Below are 18,648 nucleotides of genomic sequence, written 5' to 3' on the forward strand. Positions count from 1 at the left end.
GAGAGCCGGCCCTGGCACGCTGTGGCTCAGGCTGGTGGCACAGCCCCATGCCATGGGGGCTCAGCCCTCCTGCAGTGCCAGCTGTGGCTCTGCTGCAGCAGGGATCCTGCACAAGGGGGGAGTTTTCCTCTGCAGCTCCAGGGCTGCTGCAGATGGGCCTGGGCTCCCTCTGGCCATGCAGGGCAGCAGAAAGCTGCTCCTCTGGCAATGCAGGGGGCAAAGGCTGCTGTGCTGTGCCAGGCTCAGATTGCATCCAGGCAGGAATGCTTGGCTCCTGCCCTGGGCGCAGCATCTGCCCATGGGATGCTGGAATTGGATCAGCCCTGCAGGGACACTCAGTGGCCATGGACAGCAGAGATCTCCTGGAGGGAGGGTTGGCTGTGGGAGAGATCAAGAAAACTTCCCCAAGCACAGCAGAGAACTGCCCCAGCTCTGACAGGTGGGGACAGAACACACAGCCCCAGACACATCTTGCAACCTAAGACACCTCATTTATGGAATGAGGGAAGTGGAATGAGCAGCACAAAATTGATGGCATTTATAAACACTGACTTTATCCCCTCTCTTCGCTTGTTGCTGCTGCACTAAGACAGCTCTTTGCAATGTCATTGCTCTGTTCTTTGCAGACGGATTTTGGAATAAAGAGCCCTTCATGTGACAGTACCTGTCCCACAAAAGAGATGGGAAGGAGACCAGTGGGGGTGGGCAGAGGAATCATATTGCCCAACAACCTCATTTTGATAATTTAAGTGTTCATCTTGAGGTTGTTTCATGTTGCCCGCACTTTGATACAATGACTGGAGGTAATTGCTGTGTGTTGTGTAATATATTGGATTCTGGTTCATGACAGAGTTTAGTCTTTTGAAGGTTTGGGCGTACAGTGTGTTTGCTAGCATTACTTTAACTTTTGGTCAAAATCTCTTTTATCTGTCTGTCATCTGAGTAGGCTGGTCAGGATGTTGTGATCAGGTCAATGGCAATGAGAAAATCCACTGAAAACCACAAATCCATAGGTAATGTCCATCCTTTTCAATGCCAGGTTGTTTTGAACAGCTTCTGAATATTTTTAACTTTTACCTTAAGGCAAAGCAGTTTGGTAAGGTAGTGGCAGGTACTGTAAAATAAGGATCTCTTGTTTTCTGCTTCATAATACTTTTTACCCAAGTGCTTTGCCAGCTGTGAGATTGAGCATCAGTTGATCTGGGAGCGCTCTCTGGTGAGTGTGGTTTGCTGCAAAGCAACATCATCTCCTTGTGCATTCCTAGACAGTCACTCCAAGCCTGTGAGCTTCTGTGGATCCTTGTTTGGGGATAACCTAATAACAGCGTCAACAATTCCATTGCCATGCTGGAAAAGAACAGGACTGGGAAGTATTAACCAGCTGGGATTCCTAGCCTTTCATGTGGTCGTCGTAGGTAGTTACTGTGCACCAGAAATTCATGGTTTTAGCAATTTTTATTTAATATTAACTGGCAGTTGACATAATTTTAGCACTCCTTAAGTTTTCTGCAGGATAGTAGTCTGATTTGGGATGGGAATAATGGAATATTCAACATAAAGAGGCAGCAGCATGAAAAAAAACATCCACTCTGACAACACAGGGCAGCTGAGTCATACAAATAGATACTGATCCAAAACAGCAGAGCCTTGAAGAAATGCAAGTAAACAAATTTATACAAAACGACTTTTTGAGAAAAAGAAATCCTTTTGGCCACTGGTGTCAAACATGAAATTGAGCCTGTTATTAATTTATCCCCAGTCTGAATTATTGTGCGTCACTTCATTGCAATGCTTCAGCCGTATCTTCAGAGGCACAAAGATTTGTATTTGAAGGGTGGTGCACAAGTTGCATTCATGTCTGGGTCAGTTTGTTTCTTCTGGGGCATTGCATCCTGTCCTGTATTTAATTTACTCTGTGTTTGACTGCTTTGTGCTTGATTTAGGCCTCAGTGGTTTGGGGCTGTGTCCCTGGAAATGAGTAGTTGGCAGTCCAGGCACCTCTCAGGTTTCCTGGGTCTCAAGGTGAGCTTGGAACTCTGCAAATCTGAGCCCTAAATAGGTATGCTTTGGCATTCGCAATTTTAAACAAATCTTGATAAGATCAGAATTTGTAACAGATGCTGAAATTCCTATGGAGGAGTTTTACATAGATAACTTTATTTAGAAATTATTACCTTCCCATTAGTTTATCTCCTTAATAATAATAAGTGGAATAGGAAGGCAAGGCAATAAGTGTTTCTGATCAGTTGATCTTATCAGGATTTCATTCTGTCTTTCCAGCTTGCATGTTTGCTGCTGCACTTGGCTCTGCTGGCGATGAGAATACGCACAGCACAGGCTCCATTCCAGCTCTCCCTTCCTTTTTGCATCTGTCATACAAGATGCTTCCAAATGCAAATTATTTTATCTGTCTGTGAAAGGGAACTGGGAGGTTGTTTTGACTGTATACAGATTTTTGCCTTTTAAATACATCAGTGTTTGTGTCGCTGCTTAGTCTTCTTTGTTTTATCTGTGATTCTTCTGTTGGCTGGGTAGTGCTCCAGCTCTTACATAAGGAAATCTCACTCCTAAGGCGTGTTCCATTAAACCCCAGAAGATGAGCTGTGTCTTCTCAAGGTCCCATGAATAATTAGCAAGGTTTAGCATCTATAATTAAGGGAAGGTCAGCATATTGGCAGTATATAAATTCAAGTTTTAAACCAACAAGACATGGCTCTACACAGCTGGCAGCCCATTCATGTTTTATTTTGTGGAATATTGCAGTGTTGAGTCTTGCATTAGGAAATGAGGGTGGGATCTGGGTATGATATCATAGAATATCCTGAATGGGAAGGGACCTGCAGGGATCAACCAGTCCAGCCCCTGGCCCTGCCCAGAGCCCCCAGCAAGCCCAGCCTGGGCATCCCTGGAGCTCTGGCAGCCTCGGGGCCGTGCCCATTGCCTGGGCAGCCTGGGCAGTGCCAGCACCCTCTGGGGGCAGAGCCTTGCCCTGATCTCCAGCCTGAGCTGCCCTGGCCCAGCCCCAGCCATGCCCTGGCTGCTGTCCCTGCCCCAGAGCAGGGATGGGAGCTGCCCCTCGGGAGGAAGCTGCACACTGCCTTGAGGTCTCCAAGTTTCTCCATGTTTGGACAAACATGTGGAAGGGTTTGGTTCAGAAATAGCCTTTCCCTGTGAGCACAGTCTGACCTGCCCATCTCAGTGTTGGTTGCCCTCCCTCATTCGTATTAAATGCATTTTGCTAAGCAATATCCCAATAACTTAAGACAAGCACAAGAGGCTGGAAATTCTAATAAATAGAAATGTTACAGCTAGCCTGTCTACAACATAAAGAAGCAGAGAACTGAAAAATACCATGAGAAATGGGGGAAGAGTAATTTCTTGAAGTTATATTTTAAAAAAGCATCTATTTGTTCCTTCATAAAGCAGCTCCTGCTCTTATCCTACCATTGAGCTATGCCATGAGAGGAGGTCAGTCAAAGTGAAAGCCTCTGGGGTATAAAAAATGAATCATACCAAATAACTCACAGGCTTCAGGCCTCACATTTTAAGCACAAATTGCAGTATTTTTGGTTGCCCAGGGAATCTTGTTAGAAAGTGAGGCAACAGTTTCAAGGAGTTAAAAGCGGAATCAGGATGGTTTTAGTGAGTTTTGTTGCCCATGGAAGTTTTGGATGTGTACAAGTCCCCTCTTGATACACTGATTGATACACTGAAATTATTCCCAACTGAGCAAAAGTGCATAGTGGTGGCTCTTCCTCTAGGTGCACAGACTTTTCATATTACTTCCTTAGAATTTAGGAGAGTGGATTATTAATGTACTAGCGAGGCTGTGTCAGTGAATGCACTGGGTAGAGAGCACAGAGCTTTTCCAGGGTCCGGCCCCACTGTTGCATGTGTTACTGGAGATATGATATATGATAAGAACCTGATGTTTTACCTTGATGCCTTCTGACCTCCTGCTCTCCTTAACTCCCTGCTCTCTTTCTCTCTCTCTCTCTGGCCCTTTTTGTGTATCTATTTCTTTTTAGAAAATGAGTGACTTTCTCTCCCAGGAGGATGTGGCTGCAGTGGCAGAGTGGAGCAGTGTTGACACTGGCTTTGCGTGGGAGGGCTCAAGGCAGTCAGTAGTTGTTAGTGAGACTCCAGTGCCACCCGCCTCACAGCCTTCTGCCAGCTGGCACTGTGGTGCTTCCTCCCTAAGCAGCGAGGAGGAGGAGGAGGAGGAGAAAGAGGAGCAGGAGCAGGAGGAGGCGGTTCCCAGCCGATCCGCCCACGAGGAGGACCTGACATGTGGAAAGGGGGTTTGTGTGGATGTGGAGAAGGACTCGGAGCTCTCTGAGCTGGAGCCCCAGCCCAGCCCTGCCACACTTCCCCGTCAGCCCTGGGGAGGAGAGGAGGAGGAGGTGGCAGAGGATGGTGAAGACAGCTTTGGCTTTAGAAAGCCACATGGCAAATGTCCCAACCCAGATGCTCCTAACAGGCTGCTGGAGCTCATTCGCTGCTTCCAGGTAGTGAGCCCAGCTCCTGCCCCCCACACCCCGGCTGCCTTTGGAGTGGGAACCCAAACACTGCAGCAAGCAGGTGCCACAGACCCACATAGGAGTTGGGTTTGCTTGGCTTGGACTCATGCTTGGAGCTAATGAGCCAGTGAATCTCCCACAGTCAGTGCAATAAGCCCCTCTCAATTTATCTTTGAATTAAATACGAGCCACTGTCAATTTGTCTTTGCATTAAAAAAGACTCCCTCTCAATTTATCTTTACATGAAATACAGTTGCCACAGTGCAATGCCCTTTGTTCTTCTTGGATTGAAGCATCCTATGGCATGCCCACGAAAAGGCAATATTTAGGCTCAAAAATTGTGTAATTTTAGCTCCTTAAGGATTTTGCTGGCCCCAGCTGGACTGGCAGCTGACTCTCAGCACAGCAGAGCAAATTTGAGGTGCTGTCCAGTGTGTCCTTTTGTGCTCCCCACTGTGGGAGGGATTTTTGCCTGCTCCAGTGTTAATACTGCTTTTGATTCAACAGATGCCTATTCCCCGCTAATGATCACAGTGGCATCTGGCAGGGTTGGGGATGGTGGCAGAAATCGAGCCCTCTGGGAAGGCACTGGCTCTGAACTCACTCTGTCTTCTTCTGGATAATCATCAGGTGTTGGAACAACTGATTTCTCTCCACCCTTATTGTTCTTCCTGTTTTATCTGACATTGATTTAATAAAAGTTAAAGATCTGATGAGGATTTTTCATAATGCAGTGTTACTCTTGAGGTCAGGATAAAGCTGCTCAACTGTGATAAAGTCCTTGTGTGCCCAGGGCTGGTGTAATCCTGACACTGGCATCACCAGATAAGGGTCATCTTCTCCTAGTAATTGGCAATGGGCTTCTGGTAATTAGAAAGTTAAGAATCAGTGGAGACAGCATCTGTGGTGTTGTGGCACACCCATTAAACCCTTAATGCCTGGTTTGGGCTGAGCAGAGTCCACAGTGTGGGGAAGGGCTGGAGGATTTTGCTGCCTGTCTAATCCTCATGCCTGATCGCTGCCCTCGGAGCAGTGTGATGTTCCAGAGAGTTAAACCCAAAGATTTCCAGGCTGGCCTTGGTTCCCACAGTACTTTTATCAGATCAGTGTCAGAACACTTGCCAGCAGCCCAGTCAGGATGTGGAGATGGGAACTGGCTGTTTACAAGATGTTTTTAACCCTGTCTCACAGCCCCCGCTAGTGAAGACACAGACTGTCACCATCTCTGACGTGTCCAGCGCCATCAAAAGCGAAATTCCCACAAAGGAAGTCCCTATTGTCCACACAGAGACAAAGACCATCACCTATGAAGCTGCACAGGTAAGGTGTGTTCTGATGAGTTTCCTAGGGGCTTAATTAAACCCAAGTAAATGTTTTGTTTCCAAATCCTCAGGATGAGACAGCAGCACCTGCCTGTCTCTGCATGTCTGGGTGCAGCACAGGCATTAACTGATGCTGTGGACACTATTTCCAGGTGCATCTGGTATTTCTAGAGGAGCAGTGGTTTTGCTATCCCTGAAGAGTAATTATTTTTTCAAGATGTGATTGCAAACAGAGTTTATCTTCAGCCACTGGTGGCTTCAGGATGTGGCTCTCTCTGTACAAAGTTAACCTGAGTTGGCCTTTTTTCTGCAATAAATGCCTTTTCTCGTTTTCCCAGGTCTGAAGAGGGTGTTTATGCCTCTTCAGAACTTGGTTTATAAATGATTTGGTCATCCTTAGGTTTCAAGACTGAAATGGTTGTTAAACACTAGATGTTCTGTATAAAATGCAGCCTCAGTGGGTATGTGGTTATAAAATGCAGCCTCAGTGGGTATGTGGTGACTGGAAAGTAAAAATCTTAGTGGAGCAGTATTACAAAGCAGAGGATATGCAGGTATGGATTCATTGCTGAGGTTAAAATTAATCCTTGGTCTAAAGCAGAGGGTTTTAATCACAGACTGGCAGGATGGTTTGGGGTGGAAGGAGCCTAAGAGTTCACCCAGTTCCAGCCCTCTGCTGTGGGCAGGGACACCTTCCACTGTCCCAGGCTGCTCCAAGCCCTTCCAGCCTTGGGCACTGCCAGGGATCCAGGGGCAGCCACAGCTTCTCTGGACAACCTATGCCAGGGCCTGCCCACCCTCCCAGGGAACAATTCCATCCCAATATCCCATCCAGCCCTGCCCTCTGGCAGTGGGAGCCATTCCCTGTGTCTTGTCCCTCTGTGCCTTGTCCCTAGTCCCTCTCCAGCTCTTCTGGAGCCTCTTTAGGCCCTGAAAGGGCTGTAAGGTCTCCCAAGGCCTTCACTTCTCCAGGCTGAACACCCCCATCCCTCCCAGCCTTTCTTCATGTATTTGAAATTTTGGAGCCTGTGTCAGCTTGGCTTTGCCATCGCTGTGGTTGTCATCAGCTGCCTGTGCTCTCCTGTTGCAGTGAAGTGGCTGTGGGATGTTGTTATGGATGCAGGAATCTAATGATTGTATATTTTGGGATTCCTAAGGAATGCTGTGGCTGCTCAGCATCCTCCCAGCTGCAGCACCACAGAGATCATTCAGACAGTGGTGGTGAGCATTGCCCTGGCTTTCAGCAAGTGTGTATGGAGGAGTTGTGCTCTAAGTGGGAAAGTGGGAAAGGAAAAGTGATCTCCAGGGCAATGATCAGTTGGCCGTGTGTGCACAGGATGTGATGTGCCATGAGATCTCTGCCACACTGTGGAAAATGGTCCCACCTTGTGGTAATTCCAGATATTGTCCCAATGCTGAGCAGGGACACTGCCCAGTGGGGACATGGACAGCGCGGCCAGGATGAGCTGGCCAGGATGACTTTGTTTGGGATTTTTGGCAGACCTTGAGTGGTTGAGTCAGGCAGGATGAAATCCAAGAACCAGCTCCAAAATTTGTTCCTGTTTCAGCAAACGTCTGGATGTTCTTTGCTTCTGCAGAGCATGAAGTGAGGGATGTGCAAGGTGTTGTCAGGAAGGAGGAAGGGTGGCAGTTACCTTCTGAATAAGATTGTGCTCTTGGCTTTGTTGATCTCCGTGTGTGCAGGCAGGTGGAATTTGGGATCAGTGTCTGTGTTGGTCTCCTGTCATGGTTCAGGCATGGATGGTATGCCCAGCACTGCAGGGCCAGCAGCATGCTCAGACTTGGGTATGTCCCAGTGCCCCTGGTCTGAGGGGTGTCACAGGTCCTCCCGGAAGGATCTGTGCTTTTCCAGCCTTAAAGCATGGGGACTTTGAGTTTTCAGAGACTTGCCCAGCTCTTGTGCACCTAGGCACAGGTTGACTTGTGTCTTGTGTACGATGGAGCTGCTGTCCTCAGATTATCCTCTCTCTGGCTCTGGTGATGTGGAGTCTTTGCTTCTGTCCCCACTGCTCAGGGGCTGATGGCCTGTTCTTGTGTCCCACAGACAGATGGTGGCAATGGGGATTTAGACCCTGGCATCCTGCTGACTGCCCAGACCATCACTTCAGAAACCACCAGCAGTACCACCACCACCCAGATCACCAAGGTAACACCAGGGAGCACCACAAAACACCAATTCAACCAACAGCCTGATGGAGAGATGAGCAGGGATGAGTGAGAGGAAAAAAGTTTTTGGAAGGTCCTTTCAAATACATGATTAGTACATGGAGCAAAGCATGAAGGGTTCAGTCTTGCCTGTGTTAAATCTGTGGATTGTGCATTAATTGCAGCACAGTCTGGACATGGACTCTGACTGTCCTGTGGGGGACAGCATGAAGAGCTGTCCTGTGAGGAGAAGCTCTTCCCTGGCTCAGCTATAAAAAAATAACTCTTTGACAGTTTTTCCTTGAGCAGCAGCAGTTTCCCCTGTGACTCTAATGCCAGGTACAATTTGGTGACACTATTTTTGGATACCATCTTTAGACAGGCAGCCCCAGTGAGCTCAAACGCCTCTGCACTTTTACACTAACAGCAGCTTTTCCTTCTGCTCTAGACTGTGAAAGGTGGCATTTCAGAGACACGGATTGAGAAGAGGATTGTCATCACGGGAGATGCAGATGTAGACCATGACCAGGTAGGAGTATGGATATGATCCAAAAGTATTTCCCAGAGCTGGCAAAAATCAGTCAGGCTGCCTGTTCAAAGACAGTGTCACCCAAAAAGGAACCAGGGAAATTTTACTGGGGTAGAGATGAAAGTTCATGTTTTTATAAATTGTGGCTGCTCTACCCCTGTAAATGTTCAAGGCCAGGTTGGACAGGGCTTAAAGCAGCCTAGTCTAGTGGAAGATGTCCCTGCCCATGGCAGGGGGTGGAATGTGATGAGGGTTTAGATCCATTTCCAACCAAGCCATTCCATGATTCTGTATCAGTAATAAATTCCTTTTGACATCAAGCATCTGAGCCAGGAAAGCTGAATTCTGTTCTGAAACTGATGAGCAGCAAAGTTTTGATTCCAGGATTGTTTCGGACAGTTTTGTAGGCTTTTTTAAAAGATCCATAAAAATGTGAAATAAAAGTTTTCCGTGACATCTGGCTGATCTGCATTCCTTTTCCCATAACTTTGAAGCACTATTGCTATTTCGTAGTGCCAGAAGTAATTTCAGAGCACTCAGCACCTCTGTAGCATATCTTTGGCTTTATATGAAACCTTTCTGATGACTCAGCCTCGTTGGCCTCTTGCATGTGTTGGAAGTGATGATTTTGTCATCAGAGAATTATACTTTGAATTTAAATTTAGACGCAAGTATCATGGGGGTGGAAAATATTCTTATGACAAGATCTAGTTTATTAACTCCACCACAAAATGTCTGAGATGTGCCTATCACACTTGCTGGAAGAATAAGCAGGTTATGCTTAAATGCTCTCATCCATTTTCTGCCATGGGGCAGCGGAGAGATGGAGGTATTCTTCAAGCAGTGCTTTTCCTTTCAGAGATAATGTAGTAGCACTAAAAGTCACCAAAGTGTGTGGCTGAAGTCCTGGGGGCAGTGTTGGGCACCACAATTTAAGACCTAAAACAATTAAGAGAGATTCCAAAGGAAGCTCTGGAGATGGTGAAGGGTCAGGAAGGGCCATGCAGGGGGTGGCTGGGGGCACTCGCTGTGTTCAGCTGGAGCAGAGGACACTGAGGGCAATGCTCAGCAGGGGCTGCAGCTCCGACCTCTGCTCCCTGTGATGGAGGAGGTTAGGGCTGGAGCTCAGGGCAAGGCTCTTCCCCCAGAGGGTGCTGGCACTGCCCAGGCTGCCCAGGCAATGGGCACGGCCCCGAGGCTGCCAGAGCTCCAGGGATGCCCAGGCTGGGCTTGCTGGGGGCTCTGGGCAGGGCCAGGGGCTGGACTGGATGGTTCCTGTGGGTCCCTCCCAACTCACAATTGTAATTTTCCTATAATTCTATCAAGTGCATCTACTTTTCTTTTTTACACTCTGGAGTTAGAAGAAGGCTCTTGTGTCCTTGGTGGGTGCCATGCTCTGACACTCTGACGTGCTCTAACATTTGCTCTCCGTGCTGTCCCTCAGGTCCTGGCACAGGCGATCAAGGCTGCTAAGGAGCAGCACCCAGACATGTCGGTGACCAAAGTGGTTGTGCACCAGGAGACAGAGATTGCAGAGGAGTAATTGGGCTGTGTGAGTAGAGACATCACCTCGAGTGGGGGCAGGGGGTGGCTGATTTCAGTGCACAGGAGATTTGGGTAAATAGGGTCAGAGCTGAAGTAAAGTGATCATTGTTCTCTGCTGAGTCCTGCTCATGCCTCTTCCTCTTAGATCCATGAGGCAGATGAGGCAGTCACAGACAGACTAATCCTGTGGAAATGAGCCCAAATGGGTTAAAAGCTACACAGCTCCTGCCATGAGGCTACTTTGCCTTCCCAAATATCCATGATGTGCTGGGAGCACATGGAGCAGCTGTAGGTGCCACATAGACCCCTGCCCACATCAGTGCCCAGTAACCCTCAAGCTGGACCCCAAGCTTGCCTGGAAATCCCATTTTCTACAAATTTTATACGTTTGGGAAGGAGCTGCTGAAGGAGTCCAGGAGCTCTGGGTGTACCTCAGTGCTTTAAAGGCCATCCTGCCCCATGCCACTGATCACAGAATCCAGGAATGGTTTGGGTTGGATGGGACTGTAAAGTTCATCCAGTCCCACCCCTGCCATGGGTAGGGACACCCTCTACTGTCCCAGGATGCTCCATACACTGTCCAGCCTGGCCTTGGACACGTCCAGGGATCCAGGGGCAGCCACAGCTCCTCTGAGCATCCTGTGCCAGGCTCTCACCACCCTCCCCGAGAACAATTCCTTTCCAATATCCCATCTAACCCTACCCTCTGGTATTCTTGTCCTGTTGCTCCAGACCCTTGTGCAGAGTCACTCTCCTGGAGCCCCATTAGGCACCTCTCACCTGCCTCTGGTGGTAACTCACCTGACTTCAATTCCCATCCACTTCAGGGAGGCGTATTCCTGTCTTTTCCAGCATGCTGCTGTTGGTGCAACTTACTGTCTTCTCTCCTGCTAGGAAACGTTCCTGCCCATGACAACACCAGGAAAAAGAAACCCAGCAAAACTACCAAGAAACTACCTGGAGCACAAAGACCTCGGATTTCAGACTTGACACTCAGAGACATTCATATCATTTATTAAGAGTTGCGCTTTGACATTTTACTTGAGATTTTTCCAGAGTCCACTAGATCCTACTGGATATAGGGTTTTGTTTTGTTGGGTTTTTTTATATCTATCGCGACAGAAATATGCCATATTTCTAACTTCTAAAATATTTCTAGTATTTTTTTACAGGTTTTCAGTTTTGCATTCCCTCTCACGCAAAGCCTCTTCAGACACAGAATCTCACCTCACAGGGCTCCCTGTTTTAACTTGTATTCCCTCTCCCTCGTCAGGGATAACGGAGCTGTTCCGTGCGCGTTCCCGCTGCGGGCTCTGTGTGCACCTTCACAAAGCCATGGGTCCTTCTTCCAGGAGAGTCAGTTTAAAGAGTCAGACTTTGTGCAGCATTTCCAATTGCCTCTAGATTATTTTTGTAGCTCTGGGGAGCTCCAGCCCCGCTGCAACCCCTGGGCTGCTCTGAGCTCCCTCCCCGCTGGGTTCCAGCCCTGATGTGTGATCACAGTAGGGTTTTGTGGTGTAGCCTGTGCACACATCTGAATAGTTGACTAGATTTAAGGAATACTGGAAGTTGCTTCAAGTATCTTATACTGTGAATTTTAGAGCTTTAAGAGGATAGCATCTCGCCTTCTTCCCGTGTGTCTCTGCTGAGTGCTCCCCACCTGTTTGTGTTTTCTAGATGCCATTACATTAAAAAGCCCTTAGAAGTGTGTGTTTAAGGTGTTTGGACTCGGGATGCTATTAAGGTAGGCTTGTGCAGCATTCACAGGAACTGAGCTTTTCAATGTCATAGTTTTTCACTTGTTTGTGTTCATGATTTTTAAATTACGGAGTGGTTTTTTGGTTTTTTTTGTAAGTCATGGGTTGGGTTTTTTTCCTCCCCTCACAGTGCTATTTAAAGCTGAACACGTTACCCATTTCTCAGAGCATGTATCCTACTAGCATTTAATTTAAACTCCTTTAGACAATCCTTCCTAGGCCTGCAAGCTGTATTTGGAGAGGCTGAACAAGGAATTTTAGGAGGTGTCAGGTGTTGCTGATTGTGAAAGAGCCAAACCACATGGGAAGTGTTGACATTCCCTCTTCCACACTGGCCTGCGGGTCTGGATTTGCCTTCATGACCCCCTTGCTGGAAGGAAGTATCAGGGTGATTGTCTAAATCTTGAGGTTGAGCTTACAGACCCCCAGGGCCATCTCCAGCACAGAGGGGATGATGCAAAAACATGATTTCAGGGGCTGGATGTGCTCCCATTTCTGCTCTCTAAGCTTCATGGGAATGTTCTTGCCTGGTTTGTCCTTCCACCATTTAAATTCAAGAAGCAAAAAACCAACCAAGCGCTGTAAAGAGTCTGCCCAGACACTTGTGAACACTTTAGTCCACTTGAGGTTGTGATTTTTTTTTTCATGTATAAATATACATATACATATATATATGTATATATAGTGTGGCACAGTGGTAGCTGAGGGCAAGGAGTGCTCTGCTCCTCAGGAGAGGATGGGAAAAAAATGGCAATAAAGAGAAAAGCTCTCCAGTTTTAAATTTGAATCATGTATTTCAGAAGTCACTGGATTTAGCTCAGGCTGCAATGACTGCACTGCTTAGCTGCAGCCAGCCCTGGAACTACACTGAGGCTGGTGCAGCTTCTCAGCTTCAGGTGCAATTTTAATTAAGCTATCAGTATTGATTAGAGACTCTGCTGGAGCTGCTGGATTTTGGCTGTCTTTGAGCCTTGCTGGGCCTGGTCCTGCTCAGCCTCCAGCCCTCCTGTGCCACAGCTGCCTCTGGGCTGCTCTGGTGCAGGTTTCCCTCCTGGGACGCTCTGCCTCCCTCGGGCATCCTGCTCTGGGGATTGAGGGCGTCCTGGGCTCTGGTGCAGAGATTAAGTCTTCCTATCCATGTCTGAAAAACCCTTCCTTATTCTGCCACGCAGGCCCTGGCAGAGGCTCTGCTGTCCTCAGCTGAGTTGGGTAATGCTTGCCTTAAACACCCATCATGCTGAGCACCCTCTGCCACTGCCCTTTTTCTGGAAATTGAGTTCTTTGCCGCTCAATCCTTCCATCTCATTTGCAACAGACACCTGAAGAGTGAAGGGGCACATGGAGCAGTGGCTGAGAGGATTTCTGGGCTTTACCAGGCACAGCCAACATGATAAATTAAGTTTGTCCGTAGCACTTAGAGGCACTTGGCTGTCAGGAGAGTTTAGGGGAATGTGGTCCATGGTGTTCCCTTGGGGTGTCCCGTGCCCTGAGCACGGTGAGTGGGACAAAACAGCCCAAGCAGGGATTTCTGGGTGAGAAGCCTGCTGGCAGGAGAGCTGGTTCCTTTTCAAAAGGATGTGCTCACTGTTGCTGCACATGTCCCTTGTTAAAGGGCCTGTAGACTAGAACAACCCCATTTTTTTTTCCTTGGATTTTGGGTGGCTGTTTTCCATTTTCACACTTCCCCCTGCTGAGTTCTTGCTTCTCCTGGAGTAATTCAGACAAGTCCTGGCCTCATGTGCCCTTTGCCATCTCCTGCTGTGTAACCTCAGGGGTCTCCAGCCCCACTCCTGCCAACACAGTGCCCGAGCCCAGGAGCCTGGGAAGAAGATGCAAGTTAAAAGCAGAAGAAGCTTCTCTCACCCTCAGCCAAGGCCATGGTGGGGCTGCCCACTTCCCTTCTACCTCTGGTGGGATGTAAAATCCTTGGCTCTGAGCATGCTGTGTCAGCTCTAGGGACAAACCAGCTAAGTAAGGTCTATTTATATGAATGTTCCCAGCTCTTCCCACTCCACAAATTCACCCAGAGACTGTCTTGATTGTATAATATGCATTATATGGAAGCTATTTATATATGAATGAATGTTTTTATAGAAAGGAAGGCAAGGAGCTCTTGTTCTTCTCCATTAAATTGGAATGGCAGCTCCGGTTGCCCAATAGGAGTCCCTGACCAACAGAGATGTGTTAGCAAAGGACTGACTGATTTGATTTTAATAAACTGTGGTTTGCTGATTTTCCTAATTGTACAATTACCTTAAGAGGTGGTAGTGTCCCAGCCTTAGAGATGAAACTTGTAAAAAACAAAACAAAAAAAATTATTTAGTTGAGAAGATGAAGGAGCTTTGTAAAAATTTTTTAAGGCAATTGTGAATTGTCTAGGTTAGGCATTTACAACTCTTTATAAAAATAGGAACTTTTAAAGTTGGCAAAACTTTCTAGATCAACTAGTGATGGGAGTTGTTATTTTGGATTTTCATAGTGAATCAAAGGGAAAGTTGCCATAGTGTTTAGGCAGACCTAAGTATTCAGTATTGCTTCTTGTACTGCATTTTTCAATAAATCTTCAAACAAAATTCTCTCCCTAGTGTTGAATTCTCTTCCTCCTTCTCATCTTCCTCCAGGTGTCTCCCCTTAGCCTGGCTTTGTGGTGACTTGGTTTTACCAGCCCAAACCAAAGCCCCCAAATGTGGCTACAATGGTGCCAAAGCTCTCCCAGCCCTGGGCCAGCATTTCCCTGGGCTCTTGGTGCCTTCAGACCCCTCAAACAGTTCCCATTGTAGTCACATATGGGACCAAAGCCCCCAGAAAGGCCAGAAGCAATTCCCAGAGTTCAAATTTGCCCCAAAGAAGCATCACTTGATGTAAAACCTTTGTTTGAGCTGTGAAATTTGTGGTGAGACCAGGTGAGGTCTGTGCTCAGCAGCTACTGCCCAACCCTAAGTAAGTGTGACTCAGCTAGAGTGGGGGGAAATGTCAAATCCATCGATATTTTGGTTCTATCTGATTTTTTTTTTCTGGCTGCAGCAGCTTTAGGAGGGACAGAAATAAGGCACAAAAAGCTGACAGGGCATCTTGGCTGCAGGCCTGACAGAGAACAAGAGCCAGATGGCCCAGTTAGGGCAGTTGGAGACTGGAAGTTGGCTGGGAAGAGCTTCCCTGGGTGCAGGGGCAGCCCAGGCCTGGCTGTGGTGCCTCGGTTTCCCTAACAGGCAGAAAGAGAAGGGTGGCACGTGGCATGTCCTGCTAAAAGCTGTGAATTCCCATTGCCTCAGACACAGCCAGCATAGTTTCCACCCTGATCCTGGACAGTTTGCTTCCAAGTACTAAATCTCAGTGTCCTATGACGCCAGAATTACCAAGGAGCTGACCCTGGAGAGCTGGAACCTGCCAGCCCTGGAGCTGCTTTCCTGTAAGAGTCAGCATGGCCCACTCACAGCTCTGTGCAGAGCCAGGCCCCGCTCTCCCCCAGCTCCTGCCCTGCCCAGCCCAGCAGGGTCAGGCTGCACACAGCCCTGTTCCAGGGAGCTGGGGACATCCCAGCACCTCCAGACAATGCACTGGTCTGAGGGGCCATGGCTGGGGATGGACCACAGCCCCAAAAGCATCACATCTGCAGACAACCCACCAAGAAATGGCTTTGCTTAGCTGCACTTTGGGATGTCAGCCCCTGCTCAATGGCCAAGACATCATCACCTGCTCCCACTTTTGGCCCTGTTAAGCATCACCTGGGGACCAGCTCCAAGCTCTGTCAAGCTCCTGTGGGGCCCAGTCTGTCCCACAGCTACCAGCTCCAACAACAATATGGGATTGTGCTGGACTACACCAGTGTGTCCTGGCAGAAACACCATCATCAGCCTTGGGACTCCCACAGGGAGGGACCTGGGCCTGATGGTTCCAACGGGGCTTCTGGCACATCCCTGTCCTGGACACTGCAGGGACGTCAGTGGCACCAGGGATATGGTCCCGTATTGCCCATCCACCCCAACCATTGTGCTTTGCTGGGCAGGAGCGTTGCCATCACTAGTGAAGGGACACTCCAGCACAGGTGACACTGGAACCCCATCCAAAATGCCCAGGGGAAAAGTGTCCTCAGCTTATTTCCCCAGGGTACAAGTGCAGGGACAGCAAACACCCACCTCGATGCTCAGCAGTCTGGGGCCATCCCAGGAGACCGGAAAGGCTTTTCCTTACAGCTCCCCAAAGCTGCTCTGGGTGAGTGTCCCAAACCCAGGGTGCCTTTACCCACCTCAGCCAGAGCAGGAGGGGGTGTGCTCATGTTGCCTGTGGCATTTTGCCTGGCTACAAGCTAGGGAAAAAAAATACCATGGCAATCCAGATGCAAATAAATGAAACCTCCACCCCTCGTCCCAGCCGTGCAGGAGGCAGCAGCTCCTGGCAGACCCACCCCAGCCCCAGATCCCACACCAAAGGCAATGACTGCCTTGGAGATCCCATCCTTTGGGAAGGAGCCACAAAAGCGGCTTTCCTTCATCACCCATCCCTGGTCCTTCCTCATGTCTCCACCCCAGAACTCAACCTGGAGAAGCAGTGTCACATCAGGAGGAGAGAGTTCCCATTAAGTCACCAGCTTGTTCCAGCCCAGGCACTTTTCAGGCTGCTCCTCCAGTCGTGTTCCTGGAGGATCAGGGCTGCTCTCAGGGCTCCAGGGGGAATTGCTGTGGGAGCCAGGCAGCAGCAGGTGACTCCATCCCTTCCACCAGGGCCTGAGATAAACAGGATTGAAAGGGAGGGATTATGTTGGCAATGGGCCAGGTTGGACATGCTGAGCTCAGCTCTGCGCTCCATCGCTGGGGAAACTGAGGCATAGAAGAATAGCCAAAACCAGGTGGGGAATCACCTCAGGTCCTGCAGCAGGTGGGTCAATGGCCTTGGATTCATCCCTGCTCCGTCCCAACCACCCAAAGAAGCACCAGCACAGACTCCTGCAGATTCATGGGCATCTTTTGCTTTTTGCCACCAGCACGGGCAGTGATCCCTGATGGGCTCCAAGCCAAAGCCTCAGAGGTTTGGGCTCCAGCCCCATGCCAGCGCTCAACTGTTCGGGCACATCACACAGATGTTGACAACACTGAGGGAACTTTGGCTTTTGACCCAGGACCAGCCCCAGGGCAATCCATCCCACATTGCTCAGCCCATTTCTACAGTAGGATTAATGTGCAGAGCCTTGGGTGCCAGAGAATCTGTACAGGACACCCCCAAACCCACAGGAAAAAAAATTTTAAAATAATTAAGCCACTGCTCTCAACCCCAGCCCAGCTCCAGCCCCATTCCAGCTCCCCTGGGTACTGGGAAGCAATAGGATGGGTGCCTTTGGCTCAGTGCTGGCTCACTAATGCAGAGAGGCATTTTGTATCACCCTCTTGCCCTTTTTTAAAATAGAAATCAGTCCCCTGCCAAAAGGGGAGCACAGCTGCACCCATCACAGGGCAGAAGCCACGCTCACCCAGCACAGGTCACACCGTCCCCTGCGCGTCACCGCCCCACACCCCGGCAGGAGATTGATGGCAGCATCACTCACTGCTGGCTGCACTGCAAGTGTGTGCTGCGAGCCCAGCCCTCGCCTTCCCACAGACCTTAAATCTTAACAAGGGCACTCGGGCCAAGCAGATTCATGGCTGTGACCGCCCCCACTGCGGGAAGAGGAGGAGGAGGAGGAGGAAGAGAAAGAACTGAACCAGCCAACAGCTGAGCAGTATCAGGGAGTGACTGTCCCCAGCTGTGGCTGTTGTGCTCCCTGGGGACACAAGTATCCCCACCAGCAAATCTGGAGACTCACTGGCACTGTGGTAGTGGTTCCCTCAATCTGTTTTCCCCATTTTATCAAATTTTGGCCCAAACTAAGCTGTCCTGTAGCCACGCACCAGCAGAGAGGTCTCTTGGTGCTGGGGGATAACTGCAATTTCCCTTGGTCTCTCCAGCCTCCATCCTCTGGTCCAAGAGACCCCCAGGGTCAGTCCTCATCAGCCTGGACATGCTGGTGTTGGGAACAATCCCCCAGTTTTCTTTGCTGGTGTTTACAATGAAATTCCCCTCCTGTTGGTAGGAATCTCCTCCTGCAGTGGCACCTCCTGGGGTGGGATACCCTGGGGGCTGACAACAGCTGGATATTTAGTCCATAGCGTGTCCAGCCTGTTCCTGAGCAGGACAGAAGGTGCCTCCAAGCACTGCCCTTCACAGGCTGTGCAGTGTGGCATCTCTGGGGCTTCCAGGGTTGTTCCACTTCACAACCCTGCAGCCAAACAGTCAATGGAGGGATCCATCCAGGGTGTACATTTTTACTTTTACTTTCGGTTTCTAACCTCACCCTGCCCAGGTCACTCCCAGAACACTGTGAGGACAGCACACATGGCATCCATCCACTGAAACCAGCACTGCTAATATCCCACAAATACTCTGGGAACTGTGTCCATGGACGGAGCTGAAGGTGAGGGATGCACAGATGTTGCCCTTCCCTGGAGAAGGCACAAGGTTTCTCACCCTGCCAGACTGATTGACCAAACTGCTTTGCATTTTGAAACGATCCCTGTGTTACTCAGAAATGCCTCCCCTGGAGGATGCTGCTGAGCTGGGAAGGAGGATGGGGCAGGAGGAGGATGGGGCAGGAGGATGATGCTGGTGCAGGGACATGGTCCATGCAGGCTGCCCTGTGGTCCAGCCATTTCCAACAGTTAGACTGAGCCTCAGCCAGAAAATGAAGGGGAAAAATTAAAACAAACACCCCCAGTAGCTTCTCACGCGGCTCCTTGTGGCATTTTGGGCTCCAATTTCTTGCTGCCAGTTCCCAAAGC

The 18,648-nt window shown here is 49.2% G+C and overlaps 1 protein-coding gene across 17 annotated transcripts in view; it reads left to right on the plus strand.

The window, feature by feature from the left end:
• The window catches only part of EPB41 (erythrocyte membrane protein band 4.1), a 110,938-nt gene extending 96,526 nt beyond the window's left edge, over positions 1-14,412 (plus strand). For 9 of the 17 annotated variants that reach the window (XM_063177556.1, XM_063177557.1, XM_063177558.1 and 6 more), the window contains 5 exons: positions 5,712-5,840; positions 7,908-8,009; positions 8,457-8,537; positions 9,982-10,089; positions 10,977-14,412. In XM_063177556.1, the coding sequence (XP_063033626.1) occupies positions 5,712-5,840; positions 7,908-8,009; positions 8,457-8,537; positions 9,982-10,080 (411 nt within the window). In that variant the 3' untranslated portion in view covers positions 10,081-10,089; positions 10,977-14,412. Of the gene's footprint in view, positions 1-4,028; positions 4,509-5,711; positions 5,841-7,907; positions 8,010-8,456; positions 8,538-9,981; positions 10,090-10,976 lie in introns of all 17 variants that reach the window. The other 8 variants (XM_063177554.1, XM_063177555.1, XM_063177568.1 and 5 more) reach the window with 2 other exon arrangements.
• Positions 14,413-18,648: the final 4,236 nt, after the last annotated feature.

Source organism: Melospiza melodia, chromosome 27, assembly GCF_035770615.1.
Source record: "Melospiza melodia melodia isolate bMelMel2 chromosome 27, bMelMel2.pri, whole genome shotgun sequence".
NCBI lineage: Eukaryota > Metazoa > Chordata > Aves > Passeriformes > Passerellidae > Melospiza > Melospiza melodia.